At 43.1% G+C, this 20290-nt stretch overlaps 3 protein-coding genes across 3 annotated transcripts; all 3 read left to right on the top strand.

Moving 5' to 3' along the window:
* Nucleotides 1–95: 95 nt before the first annotated feature.
* On the top strand, nt 96–3276 carry isy1 (ISY1 spliceosome associated protein). The gene is made up of 10 exons (XM_087800727.1): nt 96–234; nt 337–359; nt 458–509; nt 624–689; nt 764–806; nt 1722–1834; nt 1890–2007; nt 2655–2777; nt 2846–2937; nt 3003–3276. The coding sequence occupies exons 1-10, from the start codon at nt 232–234 to the stop codon at nt 3192–3194; spliced, it is 825 nt and encodes a 274-aa protein (XP_087656853.1). The 5' UTR covers nt 96–231; the 3' UTR covers nt 3195–3276.
* A 1302-nt stretch (nt 3277–4578) lies between these two features.
* LOC148070044 (haloacid dehalogenase-like hydrolase domain-containing 5) lies at nt 4579–10039 on the top strand. Its single transcript, XM_087800992.1, has 9 exons — nt 4579–4635; nt 6114–6305; nt 6377–6489; nt 6593–6683; nt 7333–7366; nt 7431–7605; nt 8315–8491; nt 9636–9804; nt 9872–10039. The coding sequence occupies exons 1-9, from the start codon at nt 4579–4581 to the stop codon at nt 10037–10039; spliced, it is 1176 nt and encodes a 391-aa protein (XP_087657118.1).
* Nucleotides 10040–10686: 647 nt separating this feature from the next.
* pcif1 (phosphorylated CTD interacting factor 1) lies at nt 10687–18779 on the top strand. The gene is made up of 16 exons (XM_087801189.1): nt 10687–10895; nt 11695–11874; nt 13455–13579; nt 13654–13773; nt 13836–14059; nt 14542–14699; nt 14773–14920; nt 14977–15060; nt 15130–15229; nt 15300–15459; nt 16141–16310; nt 16384–16470; nt 16528–16712; nt 16771–16864; nt 17170–17345; nt 17884–18779. The coding sequence occupies exons 2-16, from the start codon at nt 11748–11750 to the stop codon at nt 18173–18175; spliced, it is 2250 nt and encodes a 749-aa protein (XP_087657315.1). The 5' UTR covers nt 10687–10895; nt 11695–11747; the 3' UTR covers nt 18176–18779.
* The last annotated feature ends 1511 nt before the right edge of the window (nt 18780–20290 follow it).

Genomic DNA, 20290 nt, shown 5'->3' with positions numbered 1-20290 from the left:
CAGCGGGAACACAAATGGGCTCGTTTAGTCTTCTCACCACAAGAGGCGCCCGCGGCAAACCAGAGTAACACACCGGAAGTGTTTCTTCTTCTGGTGTCATCGACGCGCTGGTCCGACGCTTGTGTTGAAACTTCAAAATCTCGCTTCTTTGACGCGATCAACGTTGGATTATCGTCTTGAAAAAAACTCCCAGACTTTCACTAGTGGAACGACTGATTCCAGAGATAAGAAATGGTGAGTAGGAGAAACAATCGATGCCAGAACTAAAACAATAACATGCGTGGAAAGTAAACTTTGTGTTTGAATCTCTCTGACGTGTCTTTCTTTCTGCTTCAGGCTCGAAATGCTGAGAAGGCCATGTGAGTAACATTATTTTACACACATATTCTCGACACAGGCCAGATGTGTCGCTTTTCTTCCAAGATTCTAAACCTTCTTAACTGTTATGTTCCCTCAGGACGGCCTTGGCCCGGTTCCGACAGGCCCAGCTGGAGGAGGGCAAGTTCAAGGTGAGTGAAAACCCCGATTTCACCTGAAACGCGTCACGTGAGCTGCTCACCTGTAGAGTCAAGAGAAGTCCATCTCCAGATGTTTCTGCTAATGCTCTCCATCGCCCCCTGCAGGAGCGAAGACCTTTCCTGGCGTCAGAGTGTAACGACCTTCCTAAAGCTGAGAAGTGGAGACGACAGGTGTCAATCATTCTCACACACTGATGATGATCCGAGGGCCGTGATGTCACTGTGTGTGTTTGTGTGTGTTTCAGATCATCAGTGAAATCTCAAAGAAAGTTGCTCAGATTCAGAATGGTGAGTGACTGATGTCTGTCCGTGTCTGTAAACAACTGTCTGTGTCTGTTAATAACTGTCTGTGTCTGTAAACAACCGTCTGTGTCAGTTAATAACTGTCTGTGTCTGTTAATAACCATCTGTGTCTGTTAATAACCGTCTGTGTTTGTAAACAACCGTCTGTGTTTGTAAACAACCGTCTGTGTCTGTTAACAACTGTCTGTGTCTGTTAATAACTGTCTGTGTCTGTTAATAACCGTCTGTGTCTGTTAATAACTGTCTGTGTCTGTTAATAACTGTCTGTGTCTGTTAATAACCGTCTGTGTCTGTTGATAACCGTCTGTGTTTGTAAACAACCATCTGTGTCTGTTAACAACCGTCTGTGTCTGTTAACAACCGTCTGTGTTTGTAAACAACCGTCTGTGTCTGTAAACAACCGCCTGTGTCTGTAAACAACCGATTGTGTTTGTAAACAACCGTCTATGTCTGTTAACAACCGATTGTGTTTGTAAACAACCGTCTGTGTTTGTAAACAACCGTCTGTGTCTGTTAACAACCGATTGTGTTTGTAAACAACCGTCTGTGTCTGTAAACAACCGTCTGTGTCTGTAAACAACCCTCTGTGTCTGTTAACAACTGTCTGTGTCTGTTAATAACTGTCTGTGTCTGTTAATAACCGTCTGTGTTTGTAAACAACCGTCTGTGTCTGTAAACAACTGTCTGTGTCTGTTAACAACTGTCTGTGTCTGTAAACAACTGTCTGTGTATAACTGTCTGTCTGTAACTGCCTGTGTCTGTCTGTAAACAACTTTCTGTTTTTGTTTTCTGTCAGTGTCTGTCTCTCTAACTGTCTGTCAATCTATATATTTGTGTCTGTGGGTCTCTGAAACTGTCTGTGGTTGTCTGTCTAACTGTCTGCCTGTAACTGTCTCTCAGCCGGCCTGGGTGAGTTTAAGATCCGGGACATGAACGATGAGATCAACAAGCTGCTGAGGGAGAAGCGTCACTGGGAGATCAGGATCATTGAACTGGGGGGTCGGAACTACCTGGTGAGTGCGTCAGACCCGGAGACTTCCTGTGAGGTTCTGACTGTCTGTGTGTCAGAGGTACGGGCCCAGGATGCTGGACCACGAAGGGAAGGAGGTTCCTGGTAATCGAGGCTACAGATACTTCGGTGCTGCCAGAGACCTGCCTGGAGTCCGAGAGCTGTTTGAGAAAGAACGTGAGTGACCTTTGATGTTGACCCCCTCGAGACCTCTGGTCCTACCTTGACCTCACAACACTTGAGACGGAAGGAAGAGTGTATTGTTATTATTGTTATTATTATTATTATTAGTAAGTACTAAGTACATCAGTGTCAGCAATATGTTGAATGTTAAATATATCGTTTCCAATGTTGACAAATTATTGTTGTTTTTTAAACAATTAAATTATCTCTTTTTTTTATCTTTTTTTTTTTTGCGTAATTAAAAAAAAAAGTGTTCAATCTTCAAAATAATGACAATTAAATTGTAGTACAATACCCAAAAAGTACCACACTTCGTCATGGACATTTTTATATCGGATTTAAAAGGTTATGACATTTTTTTTTAATTCTGAATGTATAGAATTTATTAAAATTATTATATCAAACTCTGTTAAAAAGATGAATTGAATTGTTATAAAAACAACAAATGCAATTAAGAAATGTTTAAATTCAATTTAAAAAAAATGTCAATACTTAAAATAAAAAATTAAAAGTTTCAACATTTGAAACGTTAAATTTAATTTTCTGATGGCACTGGTGTCCACGTATAAGCGAAGCTCCCTCTCTTGGCTGACGTGGGAACTGCAGAGTTGCTCATCGACCTCTGACCTTCTGTCCTCCAGCTGCGCCAGACATGAGGAAGAGCAGAGCCGAGCTGATGAAGGAGGTGGACGCCGAGTACTACGGCTATCGGGACGAAGACGACGGCGTCCTGCTGCCGCTGGAGAGCCAGCATGAAACACAAGGTCAGTTCCCGCCACACCCACATGGTGGCGCTCTCATTTTAACGTGGGTCCGGGGGGTGTGTCCACAGCTGTGCAGCAGGAGGTCCAGAGGTGGCGGACCGAGTGTGGCTCAGGTCCTGCTGCTGATGAAGAAGAGAACATCTACTCGGTCCAGGTGGAAGTGAGTTTTCTAGTCGAAACACAAAAGAGTGTGTGTTACGTGTGTGTAACGTGTGTGTGTCTCAGGTGGAGGATGAGGAGATGGGGGCGGAGTCAGACGATGAAGGCGCGGTCTCGTTTTTCCATGTTCCTGTTCCGTCACAGAAGGAGGTGGAGGAGGCTCTGGTCCACAGGAAGAAGATGGAGCTGCTACAACGTTACGCCAGCGAAACCCTTCAGGCTCAAAGTCAAGAAGCTCGAGCTCTGCTGGGACTGTGATGCGTTTGTGTGTCTCTGTGTTTCTGTGTTTTTTTGATACTCGTAAATGATTTCACGATTAAAGTTTTCACTGGTCATGTGACTACGGCTTGGCGTCATCTGTCTGGAGCCTGAATGCATCGTCTCCCTGAATGCAACATCTCTTTTTTTTTTATGTGTCTTCTATTGGTCCTTGAATGCATCATCTCTTTTTTTGTATTCTGTGAGTCACTGAAAACATCCTCTCTTTGTAATTACTGGACCCTGAATGCAACATCTTTTTTTTTCGCCTCCCTTTGTATATGTTCTGTCAGTCCCTGAAAGAATTGTTTGACTTTTTTTGATCTGCCAGAACCTGAATGCAATATCTCTCCTTTATTTTTCTTTTTGCATTCCATTTGTTCCCAAGTGTCTCTTTTGTGTGCGTAAGGTAGTCCCTGAATGCATCAATTAGTGATCTTCAAGCCTTTTTTTTTTCTCATCAAGTTTTCCTCATCTCCCTGAATGTCTTCCTCTTATGTGTGGTTTGGTAGTCCCTGAATGCATCATATTGTCATGTGCCTGTCCCTAACTATGTCTTCTGTTTTGTGTGTGTTCTACTGGTCCCTAAAGGCATCATCTGTCACTTATATTTATTATTTATTTTTTTATTATTCCGTGAGACTACAAGAACACATTCTGGAAGTCCCTGAATGCATCATCTCTTTGATATACCAGTCCCTGTCCATTTGTTTGTGTGTATACTGGTATGGCCCTGAAACATTGTATCTGTAAAGTGCTCCGCTAGTCCCTGAAGGAATCGTCTCTGCTGATTATTTTCAAATGTCACGATAGTGTCTCATTATGATCACTTCAATTGATTTGACTGACAGGTCGTGTCGGAAACGGTCGACGTGTCAAGATGTCCAATGTCATGTCCTCTGGATCCTGGTCAAGGGCCACAAATGGCCCCCATTGTCTGAATACATAAATCTGTGGCTCTTTGATTGACAGCTGATCCTCTCATGTGTGGCTGAAGTGAATCTGATCTGCTGATGAGTGGCGGCTTCAGTTGCACGTGCTCAGCTGGTCAGTCATGGGACGGTCATGTGACCTGATGAGAGAGTCGACGTCCGTCAGCTGCTCCTCGTTTGTCCAGACAAAGAGACTCTGAGTGCAGACGCGGTCCCGAGACCCGAGTCAAGTCTTGACACGAGACCTCGGGACCAGGAGTCTCCACAGATGCAGCTGAAGGACGCTCACTCACTCACTCACTCACTCACGCCGTGCGACCGTGATGGTCGTGGACCACGTGGTGGCGCTACACAAACACTTCAAGTTTGATGGAGGAGAATCTGACGGATGAGGCTCCGCCTCCTGAAGACTCCATATAGGTGAAGGAGTCTCGGCGTCCCAGTCCCTAATCATGTGGTCGCGAGGACTCCTACAGGTGAGCCGGAGGGCGAGCACCGCCGGGAAACAGGTCAGTGTCCTTCACATCTCTCACTGCCTGATGGTTAGTATTTTGTGTTTGTTGGAGGAAATCGGGGGCAAGAAGGTTGCAGGTTCGCTTCCAGGCCGAGCCAACTCGTGACCTTTCTGTGTGGAGTTTGTATGTTCTCCCCGTGTTGCGTGGGTTTACTCCGGGCACTCCGGTTTCCTCCCACGGTCCAAAAACATACAGAGGTTGATTGAGAACTTTGGGAAAAATTGTCCATAGGTATGAATGTGTGTGTGTGAATGGTTGTCTGTCTTTGTCTGCCCTGCGACAGACTGGTGTCCTGTCCAGGGTGTCCCCTGTCTCTCGCCCAATGAAGCTGGGATAGACTCCAGTCTCCCCGCGACCCCCATAAGGGAAAAAGCGATAGAAAATGAATGAATGGAGGAAATCAAATAATGTCATCTGATATGTTAAGGAGGACTTGAAGTGGCTTCAGTTTTAGTGTTGTTTGTGTTTATCTGCTGTCTTTGAGGTGTATTTGTTTGTGTTCCTGTTTTGTTGGAGGTGTATTTGTGTGGGTTTCTAATACATTTGTGGTTGGTTGATGTGTGTTTCTGTTGGGCTTGTGGTGTATTACTGTTTGTTTCTAATGTGCTTTTAAAAGTGTGTGTTTCTGCTGTATTTTGGGTGTTCAAATGTGTTTCTTTAAGGTGTGTTGGTGTGTATTTCTGATGTGTTTGTTGTGCATAGGTGTGTGTTTCTAATATATATGTGGTGTATAAGTGTGTGTATATGTTGGGTTTGTGGTGTATAAGTGTTTGTTTATAATGTTCTTTATTATTTATTATGGTGTGTATCTGCTGTGTTTTCCGGTATGTGAGCGTGTTTCTGTTTTGTTGAAGGATTATGAGTGTATGTTTATAATGTGTTTATAATGTGTTTGTGGTGTATAAGTGTGTGTTTCCAACATGTCTGTGGTGTATTAGTGTTTTTAGAATGTTGTTATGGTGAATTAGCGTGTGTTTATAAATTTCTTGTGGTATATTAGTGTGTGTTTATAAGTTTCTTGTGGTATATTAGTGTGTGTTTATCACACATTTATTGTGTACTAGTAAGTGTTTCTGTGTATTTGTATATATGTTTTACTGCTTCGTTGTATTTAAGTTGTATTAGCGCCTCTTTTTGTTCATACGTTTGTGGAGTATTTGTGTGTGTTTATAATGTGTTTGTGGTTTATTGGTGTGTGTTTTGTTAATGGGGTTTTAGTTTGAATTTGTGTATACATTTGTAGTGAATTTGTGTGTGCTTCTAATGTGTGTGTGGTTTATTAGTGTGTGTTGTGTTTATGGTGTATTTGTGTATACATTTGTTGTGAATTTGTGTGTGCTTTTAAAGTGTGTGTGGTTTATTAGTATGTGTTGTGTTTATGGTGTATTCGTGTATACATTTGTGATGTATTGGTGTGTGTTGTCTCTCTGATGTTTCCTCTAGACTGGTCACTGACGTATGGTTCTTCACAGGTGGGGATTCTTCTGGATGTGGACGGGGTTCTGGTCCGGGGCGGGTCTGTGATCCCGGCTGCACGGCGGGCCTTCCGTAAACTTGTGGACCGAGACAACAAACTCATGTTTCCTGTAGTTTTTGTCACCAACGCAGGAAGTTGTCGAGCGCAGGACAAGGCGCAGCAGCTGTCGCACCTGCTGGACGTCCAGGTGAGACTCACCTGTGATGTCATCGGTGTCTGAAGATGTCACGTGACCCATCTCTCTCTCTGCTCCTGTAGATCGCCCCGGAGCAGGTGGTTCTTTCCCACAGTCCTTTGCGATTGATGAGACGTTTCCATGACAACCGGGTGCTGGTGTCTGGACAGGGACCAGTTGTGGACATCGCTCACTCGTATCCTCTCACTGCGCCAGTGACGTCACACAACTATCGATACATCATCAATGACGCTGTTGATGACGTCACTCAAGAGTTTCACACTTTAACGTTTTCTCAGTTTGGGTTTCAAGAACGTTGTCACCATCCAAGACCTGAAGGAACATCTCCCCCTGCTGGACGTTGTGGAGCACAAGCGCGTCAGATCATCAGTAGGTTTCACCACTTTTTAAACTAGTTAGAGAACTCTGGACTAGACTGGACTAGACTGGACTGGACTAGACTGGACTAGACTGGACTAGACTGGACTGGACTGGACTGGACTGGACTGGACTGGACTGGACTGGACTGGACTGGACGGGACTGGAATAGACTGGATTGGACGGGACTGGAATAGACTGGATTAGACTGGACTGGACTGGACTGGACTAGACTGGACTGGACTGGACTGGACTAGACTGGAATAGACTGGACTGGACTGGACTGGACTGGACTGGACTGGACTAGACTAGACTAGACTAGACTAGACTAGACTAGACTGGACTGGACTGGACTGGACTGGACTGGACTGGACTGGACTGGACTAGACTAGACTAGACTAGACTAGACTAGACTAGACTAGACTGGACTGGACTGGACTGGACTGGACTGGACTGGACTGGACTGGACTAGACTGTAATAGACTGTAATAGACTGGACTAGACTGGATTAGACTGGATAAGACTGGATAAGACTGGACTGGACTGGATAAGACTGGATAAGACTGGACTGGACTGGATAAGACTGGACTGGACGAGACTAGACTAGACTGGAATAGACTGGACATAGAATACACACTTTTTTATTCTGTTTTCTTCACAGCACTCGAGTCTGGAGAAGTTTCCCAGGATAGAAGGTGACAAGAGAGAACCTTTCTTCTGACTCTTCGGTTTCTCACATCTTAACTTTCGTTGCCATAGCGATCATATTGTTTGGAGAGCCAATCAGGTGGGAGACGAACCTCCAGCTTCTGATCGATGTCTTGCTCACCAACGGCTGCCCCGACCTGGCCTACGAGGCCAAACCCCCGCGACAGCTGCCGGTTCTGGCCTGTAACATGGACCTGGTGTGGATGGCCGAGGCTCCGTCCCCCCGGTGAGGAGGTCTAGGACTTCGCGTAGGGGGCGTCACGAACATATATGAGACAAACAGAAGTCCTCAAGGTCATTTCTCAGAGCTATAGAAGTATATCAGTGTCATCAGAATATTGAATGGTTGACTTTAACATTTCAAATGATGGAAATTCTACATTTTTAACGTTTTTTTTTCAGCATTAAATATTTTAAATGAATAATTTGGGTTAAGTTATATTTTTATTAAAGGGTTGAATTATTTTTTGAATGATTACATTAAAAAAAAAAATCGATTATATTATATATAATATGTTTTTTTCCACAAAGTTTCCACGGAATTAAATACTCTCAAATCCAAAATAAATTTTGTAAATTCAACATTTTCTCATTCATAGTCATTTAAAAGACACTATTATACCAACATTTTAAAGTTAGTTTTAAAAACCAACGAATGAGAAAATATTAAATTTATAAAATGTATTTTTGAGTAAATGGAATTAGTATACAAACTCTTTCCTTTAGAAAATATTTTATTTTATACGTTTTGTTTTTGTTTAATGAATGGCATTACAGAATATAAAAATGAAATTATATGAATTTATACAAAGAGATTAACAATTAAATATTAAATATACGTTAATATAGAAAATATTGAATTCATTTATTCCAAAAAAACATGAAACATTGATCAACATTGATAAACTTCCATACTCTTCTTCTCTCTGGTCTAGTTTCGGTCACGGAGTCTTCCTGCTGTGTCTGGAGTCCGTCTACAGGAAGTTCACTGGTCAAGACTTGAAGTACGAGGCGTTGCTGGGAAAACCAAGTCTACTCACGTACCAGTACGCCGAGCACCTGCTGAGGCGGATCAACCACGACCAGAGTGTGAGCACCATCTATGCAGTCGGGTGAGTCACATGTCGGACGGTCGGGTCGGTGGTCCTGCTCGGATGCTCGTCCTGAGGCGGCCCGTGTTTTTGTGACCCTCGGTTCAGGTCAAGAACATCACACCTGTTTTCTTTGTAATGTGTTGTGTCTGTTTTTGGTGTATGTGTTTATAATTTGTACGTTTCATTTTTCTTCAGTGTTTCTGTATTTGTTTGGGTCTATTGGTGTATTTCTGTTTGGATGTATTAGTGTTTGTTTATAATGTATTTATGATTATGTTTCTCTTGTGTTTGAAGTACATTAGTGTGCTTTGTTTAGGTGTATTAGTGTGTGTTTCTAATATTTTTTATTTGTGTGTTTCTCTTGTGTGTAAGTGTTTAACTTTTTTGATTGAGTTTTGTGTATTAAAGTGTTTTTCTAATCTTTGTTTTTATTTATTAATGTGTGTTTCTGTTGTGCTTTGGGATTATACACATGTTTCTTTTTTGTTTAAGGTGTATTAGTGTGTGTATTTAATGTGTTTGGGATGTATTAGTTTATGTTTCTAATGTGTTTTTATTTACTATATCGTGTATGTTCATTTTTTAATATTTTATTATGGTTTATTATTGTCTATCTCTAATGTGTTTTTATCAGTGTGTTTGACTGTTTTGTTTAAGGCGTATTAGTGTGTTTTTCTGTGGTTTTTGGATACATTAGTGTGTTTCTGTTTGGTTTCTGGTGTATTGGTGTCTGTTTCTTGTGTGTAAGTGGGTTTTTATTTTATTTTATTTTTTTAGTAAGTTTTCTGTTTTGTTTTGACTACATTACTATTTGTTTTAAGGTTTGTCAGTGTGTGTTTCCAATTTGTTTGTGGTGTATTTGTCTCCGTTTTTTGGTGTTTTTAGTGTGTTTTTGTTTTTATTATGTGTACTAGTGTGTGTTTCTAATGTGTTTGTGGTGTATAAAGTCTATGTTTCTGTTTTATTTAAGGTCTTAGTGTGTTTTTCTTTATGTTTGTAGTGTGTTAGTGTATATTTCTGTTTCTTTGTGATGTATTTGTGTGTGTTTCTGGTGGATTATCTTGTGTCTTTATTTTTAAAGATCACTGTTTTCTCCGGAGGACGTCAGATCTTGACAAGGACATTTCTTAAAAGCTGGAACTGTCTCTCTTGATGTATTCAGTGACAACCTGATGACTGACGTCTTTGGCGCCAACTTCTACAACCGTTCCTTGACCTGCCGAGACGCCACGACCAGTCAGTCCCGGCTTGTTTCCACGGCAACAGGAGGTCCAGTCAACACTGCCACAGTAGAGTCAGTTATGGCAGCGGCAGAGTGTCGTTCCATTCTGGTGGGTGGTCTTCGTCCGGGCAGGAACAACTCTTCTGTGTTGACACCGACGGTCTCCTTCTCCTCAGGTGTGCACAGGTGTCTACAACCCCAGCTCTCAGTTGCTTGACAACAACATCAGTGGCGCGGTCTTTGACAGTCACAAGGATCTGGACCTGGACCCTGAGCTGCTGGAACCCACACATGTGGTCCAGGATGTGGAGGCTGCAGTAGACCTGATGCTCGCTGAACTCTGACCTCAGCAAAGATCCGTGACAGCGTCATGTGACCAGCGCCAGCAGGACAGTGAGGCCATCAATAAAGATTCAGAAAAATCATTTTAAATAAAGGTGCTACTGTCTGACGAGTCCAGTCTTCGTCTGATATTTGTAATGATGCAGTGTGTGTCAGTTAACTTTAATTCACGGATAAGTCAAAGCGCTTTGTGACCATGGTCTAGAAAGGCGCTATATAAATAGACATTATTATTATTATTATTATAATTAATTCAAATCAATTAAATACCTCTTTTCAATGAATGCTGTTTGGTGTTATTTAATATATATAAATAAAAAAATAAATTTAAATAAATGGTTTAATGACACCTGTCGGCACTATATTATTATTCCAGTTCAAATTCGTTCCTCTTGGAGGCGCTAAACATTCAAGTCCAAACTTTATTTTTCAAATAACCGCATTAGTTTCGATTCAACACAATCGTGTGACGCACATGCGCTCATTGATGTCCACCGATAAGTAGGAGGAGCCTCGCTTCGCCTGTTGTCACGTGACGTAATGCAGTACGTTTTGATTTTACATCCTTTTTATAACTACATTTATTTTCCAAAGGAATAATAAGTTCGATGGTCTTGGGACGTCCAGACATCTGATTTTATTTAAGTTGCTTTTTAAAAGCAATATTGGGCGCGTTGACCTTCTCAACATGGCGGATAAACAACGGACATCCAAAACAGGAAGTGGGCCAGGGGTGGCGCATGCGCAGTAGCAGTCCGCTGGTCCCTGTAAAGATGTCTGAGCAGGCGGGAGGGGGCGGAGCGAAGCAGCCGAAGCCCGCGGACAGGACCGCGAATTTCCGCGTCTGAACCAGTAAAGGTAAGAAATGAGTAAGAACGGACGTTTACACGGTGCGCTCGAGTCCACCGAGTCGTGTCTGTGGGTCCCGGGCTCCCGCGGGAGCGAGCCGACGTCCGCCCGGAGAGCCGCGTTAGTCGCGGGGAGCGCAGCTGTGTCAGGGGCGTGTTCGCCATCTTGTCTCTATGGTGGCGCCTAAACAGCCGAGCCGCTAAAATGGCCGTAAATATAAAAAGACGTCTCCGCGGTCTTAATTCAACCCCAGACGTGGGATTTCAGAGCACAGTGCCGGGGGGACGTGTTGTGAGGCGAGGTTCGGGGCTCGCTGCCGTCCTGGCGAACCAGAGGACGCGCAGAGTCTGAGGCTCGACAGCCGCCGCAGCCTTTGTTGTCTTCCCCTCCCCCCTGTTTGTGCGTGCAGGAGAGGCCGTGCGCATGCGTGTAACCATGGCGCTTCTCAATGTTTTCGATTTCGAAAACGACGCAGAAATCCTCATTTTTAACACGTTTAAACTGCATTGACCCCCCGCGGACTCGTGTGTCTCTCACACCTGGACGTGAACGACGAATATACGGTTCACTTAAAGCCAGTCGTTCCCGCCACTGGTCGGTGTTATGACGGCCGAGCGTGACGAGGATCCGCGGACACCTGAAGTCATGTCACTAAACAAACATTTACAAACCGATCACGTCCGTGACCGCCGAGAGATCCTCATAATAATCTGATCATGTCACCATTACCATTTAATGGACCAAATGAATTTCCTAAAGTGAGATATTAATTTCTGGATGATCTTGTTTCCCATATTTTGTTCTGAAGGTGCCACTCCTCTCCCTTTAGACATCTCGATGACCTTCTGACCTGCAGTGAAGATGTCCAGTGATGACCAGGGTTCAGCGAAGGTGGAGGCGCCGCCCACCACCGTGCTCCCTTCTCCCACCTCCTCACAAGGACCCCCGCATCCGTCGCCCGACTCTCCCAAACCACCTGATCTGCCAGGTACGTTTGTTCCTGCGTGTCGCTCGTCTGGTTCTTCGGCGTGTTGTTGTCGTCGGATAAGTTCCACGGCGTGAGATTTCTCTTGTTTGAAGTCATTAACAAGTTATAACAAAACACTCTGTGACGAGCATGAATTTAATCCTGATGTTTACAAAAGACTCTTAATGTTGCCGTCAGTTCAATTTTGGTTGAATTAGTTTTTATTCAAGAATTGAACTCTATCATTTCTATATTGAAATGTTGAATTTGTATTTTTCCTCCAATATTTTCTTTTAGTTAAAGCAGCTCTGGGTAGTTTTGTGTACCTTTTTAATATTTTTGTACTAAAATAACTTGGAACTTAAAACTAGTTGAATGACTCGTAAACAGTGGCTTGAGGTGTTTTGTGTGATTTTTATATTCATTGTAAAAGTTCTTGGGGATGGTGTGAACGTGCTACATATCGCTCTGGTTATGGTGGGGAGGAGGAGCGATTATGTTACAAAAACAAAGTTAAAGTTATGATATTTCCAAAGCCGTCATATTTCATTATCAACAATCTGATTCATTACCATCATCGATGTCCATCCATCCTTCATTTTTCAATGGAAGTCTGGAAACAGAAAATTCGTCCAACTGCTACAAATTAGCGAGTGCTCATGGGTAATGAGGTCTCCCGTCGGGCTAAACACTACCACTGTAGTCCACAGGCGTCACTCGACTAGAAATCGCATGGAGCTGCTTTAATATTCTAATTCAAATAACTCAAAATACATTTTCTAAATTCACTATATTTTAATTTATAGCCTTTTAAATTCAATAAAAGTGTTTATATAGTCGTCCCACAATTTTTACATTTTATTTAAACGGCTACAAATGAATAAAAACAAACACACATTGAATTAAGAAAATGTATGGTTTGAATTATATATAATATCTTCTATTCTATGTTACTCTGTTAATTATATTCTGTGCATGCATGAAGGTTCACAGGAACTCATGAGTCGCATCCCAATTATTGCAATTATAAAATATTCTAGCTTTCCCAGGAAAGATGTGAAGAACAGACCAATTCTGTTTGAATGTCTCCCACTTCCAGATAACGTACAGCCTGTGAACCTTTGTAATGACGTCTTGATTTATTGTATCATTTTGAGATCACCTGTATCTAACCTGCCCTTGAAAACTGTATGCATTGAGTCGAAAGAGAGAGACCTATGCAGCACTTCTGCGGGAGAGGCATTCAGGTCTCTTTGATTCGTAGATGTGTCCAAAGCTTTGACTTTAGACTTCAGACTTTAGACCTTATTTATTGTCATTGCACAGAAGAACACAGCAGTGAAAAACTGGCAACTAAATTCCGTCGCTTGGCAACCGTTTAAAACGCAGAATAGGATGATTGTATAAAAATATAAAGTTATATTTGATTGGTGTACCAGAAATTATTGTAATCTGCTTTTTCATCAAAACACTAATCTCGCTGATTCCAGACTCGAGTCTCATTTTTCCTTCTTCCAAGAGAAATTCCTTCCTTCAGAGAAACAACCTGTTTTTACAGGCCGTTATAACCAACATTGTGAACATGTGTGCATGTTGTGCAGACGAGCTGGTGCAGGCGGGCTGGTCCAAGTGTTGGTCTCGGAGGGAGAATCGTCCATATTACTTCAACAAGTTCACCAATCAGAGCCTGTGGGAGGTGCCAGTGTTGGGTCAGCATGATGTCATTGTAAGTTTCTTTTCTCCTGAACTGCTGTGATGAATAAAGCTGGAAGATCACTGACTTCATCTCCGTGTGTGCAGTCGGACCCGCTGGGTCTGAACGCAGCCACCTCCGATGGCGGGAACGGGAACGGCAACGGTGAGCAGAGGAAGAGGCCGCATCCAGAGGACCAGGATTCAAACTCCGTCAAGAGGACGAAGGTTGGAAACGAGGACGCCGGTTTGAACCGGGAAAAGGATTTCTAAGTCCAATGTTGTTCCAGGTTGAGCCGACGACACCCATCTCCCCAAACACCCCGGGGGGGAAACCCTGGAGCGCCGCCCCTGACGGCAAACCGGCTGCACAGACCAACATAGTCAACGCAGTTAACGCAGTCAACGCAGTCAACACGACGACGACGATGATGACGCCGACGACGACGACTGCAGCGACGGCAGCAACGACAACAACAACTACGACCACCCCAGCTCCGTACAAACCAGCAGTGTGAGTATCTGACGTGAATACTTCATCACCATAAAAGAATAAACTCCAAATTATACAAATTGATTATTTGACCAATTTCTAAAGTTTTGTTACATTTATTTCTTGAAATCCACCTTTAAAAACGACCCACTGTTGGATCATAATTATCCTGTTTTTATTGATCAGTGATCCGATTTCATTGAGGTGACGCTTAACACTTTAAGTAAGGGACTATATTAGAGAAGGGGGGGGGGGATCCAGATGCTTCTGAAATGTTTTGAACAACCTGACGGTTTGATCGAGATTCAAACCAGGATTTGATCACAACATTATCCAATACAATTAGAATTATCCTTTATTCCGTGCTGAACAATCCACTTTCAAGATCCGATCCGACTGGCTCAAGAGGGGAATAAAAACCTTTATAATAATCTGCTGCTTTTACAAGATGTTCTGGTGTTGAGACCTGGACTATAACCTTATCAACTGTGTCGTCTCCTCAGGATCTACTGGGACCTGGACATCCAGACCAACGCCGTCATCAAAGAACACGCTCCAGCCACCACCTACCTGCCCCCCCACCCTGAGATCGAGCTGCAGCGATCTCAGCTGGTCACCAAACTGAGACAGCACTACCAGGAGTTGTGCTACCAGAGAGAAGGTGAGTGACACTATATGGATGCACTAAAAAAAAAATCAGCAGCATTTTCAGACGTGGTCTTTTATTGGTCCAGGTATCGACCCGCCCAGGGAGTCCTTCAACCGCTGGTTGCTGGAGAGGAAGGTCATCGACAAAGGCCTGGATCCCTTGTTGCCCAGCGACTGTGAGCCGGTCATCTCGTCGTCCATGTTCAGAGAAGTCATGAACGACATTCCCATCAGGTGAGGGTTGATAGTCCATCAAGTCCAGCAGGAATCTGACCCGGCATCTGCTGCAGGTTGTCTCGGATCAAGTACAAAGAAGAAGCCCGGAGGCTGCTGTTCAAGTACGCGGAGGCTGCCAAGAAGATGATCGACTCCAGGTGAGCACACGTCCTGACCGCGCTGGACCGGACCGAGGCAGCAACTCCTGACCCCTGTGTTGTGTCCAGAAATGCCAGTCGAGAGAGCAGGAAGGTGGTGAAGTGGAACGCTGAAGACACCATGAGTTGGCTGCGACGAGACCACTCGGCCAGCAAAGAAGACTACATGGTGAGTTTCAGCCCCGACTGAGATTCCATGTGCTGCGTCGGCACGTGTTACAGATGTCATGTGACCTCAGGACCGGCTGGAGCACCTGAGACAGCAGTGTGGTCCTCATGTTGCTGCTGTAGCCAAAGACTCGGTGGAAGGGATCTGCTCGAAGATCTACCAGCTGTCTGTGGAGTACAGCCGCCGCCTGAGAGAAGCTCACAAGGTCCTCCTGCCAGACCCCCCCACAGGTACACACACACACTCACCACTCGCATGGAAGTACATTTTTAAGCATTTCATTATTTAAAGAACATTTTTAAATACATTAAAAAATGTGTATATTGAAAGGTTGATTATGTTGTTTATTTTTGTTTGTTCTATTTAAGTACATCTTTTTTATTGAGTCTTTAATACACACATACACAATTTACAAATTTGAACATCCCTTATCCCCCCCTGTGGTACATGACTCCTAAATTATACTTGTATTATCTTGCACATATATAAAGATATAGATGTGTATATATAGAAAAATAAAACCTTTATATTTATAAGGCAGAGGTGACAAAAAACACAACAAAATCATATGAGCATACAAAAAACAAATAAGAAGATAAATAAAATAAAACAACTCATTTTTTTAAATAGTTGAATGAAAATATTGTAATTATATTACATTTTCTTCTCTTTTACTTGTATTTCAAAAAAACTGCATATTGACAAATTATTTTAGGGAAATGGAAAAACTGACGAACATGCGATGACATAGAAGCACATGATCAAGTATCCTGGTACTCTATTGGTTTTGTCTGGTGTCAACATTACACATTTTTATAGTACATTTAAAAATCTATGAATAAAAAAAATGGATGATGATGATGATGATGATGATGAGGAAGTTAACAAACGTGATTGTGTTGTGTGTCCAGATTCCGGGGCGTCACCTTCACAGACGCGGCTGGTCTACTGCTACCCGATGCGACTGTCTCAGCCGACGCCGGTTCTGCCGCGAGTGGAGCTTCACTTCGAGAACGACATGGCGTGTCTGCGCTTCAAGGGGGAGATGGTGAAGATCAACCGAGGACACTTCAGTAAGCTGGTGAGTCTCTGCACACTTGTCCCTCTGCATGAGCCCCTCTGTCCCCTGACCTTCTTCTGACCTTTGCCCTCAGGAGCTGCTCTACAAGTACAGCTGCATCGACGACGCGCGCTTCGAGAAGTTCCTGGCGAGGATCTGGTGTCTCCTGAAACGCTACCAGGTGAGTTGAAGTCTGTCGGATCGGTTCTCGTTCACCGACTCTTCGTCTCCCGCGCAGACCATGTTCGGCAGTGGTACGCATGAAGGCCTGGGCCTGCAGGGGGCGCTCCCCGTCCCCGTGTTCGAAACCCTGCACCGACAGTTTGGAGTTTCCTTTGAGTTTTTCGCTTCGCCGCTGAACTGCTACTTCAAACAGTTCTGCTCGGCCTACCCCGACACCGACGGGTTCTTCGGGTCCAGAGGGTGAGTGGTCGTCGCACTGACCCGGGACTGCTGAGCTCTGACTCTCTTCTCTTTGTAGAACCTTTTTAACCTTCAGTCCAGCCAGTGGAAGCTTTGAAGCCAATCCTCCGTTCTGTGAAGAGCTGATGTCGGCCATGGTGAAACACTTTGAGGTGAGTCTTGTAGAACCAGAGAAGATATTTACTTTTTTTAACATTTGTTTTTAAAAATAGTTTGATTAAATAATTATTGTTATTTAAGGTCAATTTAAAAGAAAATTTCCAATATTTTCTTTTTTTTATTGTACATAGTATAATATTCTGATTCCAATAATTACATTTAAAAAAAGAAAAGAAAAAAAAAGATAATATTCTATATATTATTGATCTTTTAAATCCACTATAATAATGTTGGTACAAAAGTGCCACCAGAAAACACCAACAGAGAACCGACATGATCTTTGCTCCTTGCGTCTCAGGACCTGCTGGACCGGTCCACCGAGCCGCTGTCCTTCATCATCTTTGTGCCAGAGTGGCGCGACCCGGTGACACCGGCACTGACCAGCATGGAGGAGAGCCGCTTCCTCCGTCACCAGCTGAAGGTGCCGGCGTACGAGCACGAGTACCGATCAGGAGGACAACACATCTGCAAGAGGTACTGGTACCTTCTGGCTTTTACTTGATTTTCTGGAACTCCTGTTGTGTTCTCAGTGTTATCTTGATCTTTAAAGTATTTACTTTATTTAATATTGTTTTGATTGTTTAAGCACTTTTTGACCCTGGTCTGGAAAAGCACTATATAAATACAAATTACTTACTACAGTGCCATGAATGCAGATGTTGAAACTTTTTTATTTAAATAATTTAAATAAAAACATTAATAAACAAATCAAACTTCGTAAAGAAATATATACCTTTTTTTTATACATTTCTTTGAAACATTTACAATTCAACCTTTGAATGTAGTAATATTCAATTATTCCCAATAGTTAAATACAACACATTTTAAATTCAACATATTGTTTAATTCAATTGAATGTGTTTTGTTATCTTTTAATTGTTTTTTTTATTATTTATTTACATAATTTTAATCTAATTTATGTTTGGGTCGACGCTGATATGCTTAATATTTACTTCAGTTTGTTATACGGGTGTGTTTGTTTGTGTTCACCGACCGCTGGTGTTTGTTTCAGAGACGAGATGACGTACAAGGCCGTCCACGGCACCGCCGTCCTCTTCCTGCAGAACGACGCGGGCTTCGCCAAATGGGCGCCGACGCCGGAGCGTATATCAGAGCTGTTGGCGGCGTACCGCCTCTCCTCCCCCCGGCCCTCCTCCGTCACCTCCCCTGGCTCCGCCCCCTCGACAGACTCCACCCCCCGCCCTCCTGAAAGAACGCCGAGTGCTGTGATGTCACCGGGCAACCATGACAGCAACAACAACAACAGCAGCAGCAATCTGCAGGAGAAGTTGGTGGTTGTGTAGCAGGACACGGGCGGGAGGAAGTGACTCCTCACTACTGCCAGCAGGGGGCGCAGCCTCCCCCTTACTCACTCAGAACTGCACTGATCATGGTCTGTCAGCAGAGGAGGAGGGAGGGGGGGGGGCAGCCGGTCCGTGACATCACTGTGATGTCATCAGACGTGTCTCCACACGTGACCATGATTTTGGTTCAAAGGCAGCTATTGTCGTGAACTCTTGCCGCGCCGCTGTAGACGCTGTGCTCTGATTGGCCGGTGGTTTGGGTTCTTTTTATATTTAGTTTTAAAAGAAAAATCTAAACTGAAAAAAATTGTTCCTGCTTTACAGAATATTGTTGTTGTGTTGTCATGGAAACCATCCCGACTTCGGCATGAGTCTCAAGTTGAGGATACGACCTCCGTCACCGTAGCGGCGTTAGCTCTGTGCATTAGCTTCGAACTCCAGTACGACAGCCGTGCGACCCGTCAACCCACGAGTTCTGTTTTAATGTCTGATGGTTTGTTTTCTCTGTAAATAAAACAAATTGTGTAAATGAATAAATATATTCAACAAGTCAATGAATTATTTTAACTGCATTAAAGATGAGAATAAAATTCAAATTTCTATGAAGTTTCTGTTCTGGACTTGAAACCACCTTGAAGGTGAATCATTGTGTCTCGTCAAAAACCCTGGATCGACTCGTCGAGAATGACAACAATTAATCTTAAAGTGGTCGACTTCTAGTAAGATCTGTGTCTGTGCAGCACATTTTATGTTACCAGCTGACTCTTTAAATGTTTCAGATTCAAATAGCACTTTTTCTTTCAATGGATATTTGAACAAAAGTGAATTCATATTTTGAATGCATTGATCTTTGAAAATAAGACTAAATAGAACCTCCAGCGAATAATGGGATGTTCGATTAAGTTTCTTGGTACTCCTAGTATTCTCTAGTGACACTCATTTAACAACGTTTTTTAAATTTAATTTAAAAGACAATGAATCCCAAAGAGATTTTTTAATGATTAGAATTAGAAAGAAATGTATACATTTTGAAAATATTTTATTCAAATGAAATAAACATGAAATCCTTAAATATAGAAATAAGTAAATTCGATTATTCAATAAAAATTAATTTAACATGTGTGACACCATTTCTATTGTTTAAACGTAAAGTACTGGCCCCTCTCCTCTTCACCATCTACACTTCAGACTTCTGCTACAACTCAGAGCTGAGTCTCGTCCAGAAGTTGCTGACGACACTGCTATTGTTGGATGCATCAGGGACAACAGCGAAGACGAGTACAGGAGTCTGATACGTGACTTTGTGGACTGGAGTGAGAGGAACCACTTGCAGCTGAACACCTCAAAGACCAAGGAGCTGGTCTTGGACTTCGGGAGGTCCAGGACAAAGCCACGTCCAGTGTCCATCAGAGGCGACGAGGTGGAGATAGTTGACAACTATAAGTGCCTCGGTGTGTGGATGGACAGTAAACTGGTCCTGCAACACAGACCATGTATATAAGAAGGTTCAGAGTAGACTGTACTTTCTGAGGAGGCTTCGATCATTTAACATCTGCAAGAAGCTCCTCTGCATGTTCTACCAGTCTGTGGTGGCCAGTGTCCTGTTCTATGCTGTGGTGTGTTGGGGTGGAAATGTGTCCAAGAGGAGTGTCAACAGGTTGGACAGGTTGATCAGGAGGACTGGCTCTGTGGTTGGCATGAAGCTGGACTCACTGGTGACAGTTGCTGAGAGGAGATCATTGAACAAACTACTGTCCATCATGGATGATGACATCATCCTCTGAACACTGTCATCAGTGAGCAGAGAAGCAGAATGAGTGCACGAATGCTCCTACCCAGGTGCAAAACAAATAGACTCAGGGACTCATTCATCCCTCGGGCTATTAAGTTGTACAATTCTGAGTTCGGGGGCAGGAGTGGAGTGAAAGTATCTGGATGTTCTGTTCTATGTTAGTCTTTGTATCCTTTGTCTTTGTTGTTTTTCTTTGATCTATGTTCTTCATCTTTATCTTTAGACTTAGATTGTATCATCTTGTTCTTTCTCTTTATTTCTCTTTGTCCTTGTTCTTATTTTATTTTTATTTACTTTTTATGAAAAATTGCTGTATGTATTGG

Source organism: Callionymus lyra, chromosome 10 (genome assembly GCF_982586985.1).
Source record: "Callionymus lyra chromosome 10, fCalLyr1.hap1.1, whole genome shotgun sequence".
Lineage (NCBI taxonomy): Eukaryota > Metazoa > Chordata > Actinopteri > Syngnathiformes > Callionymidae > Callionymus > Callionymus lyra.
The sequence above is the reverse complement of the archived record's forward strand: the minus strand, read 5'-3'. Positions and strand labels throughout refer to the sequence as shown.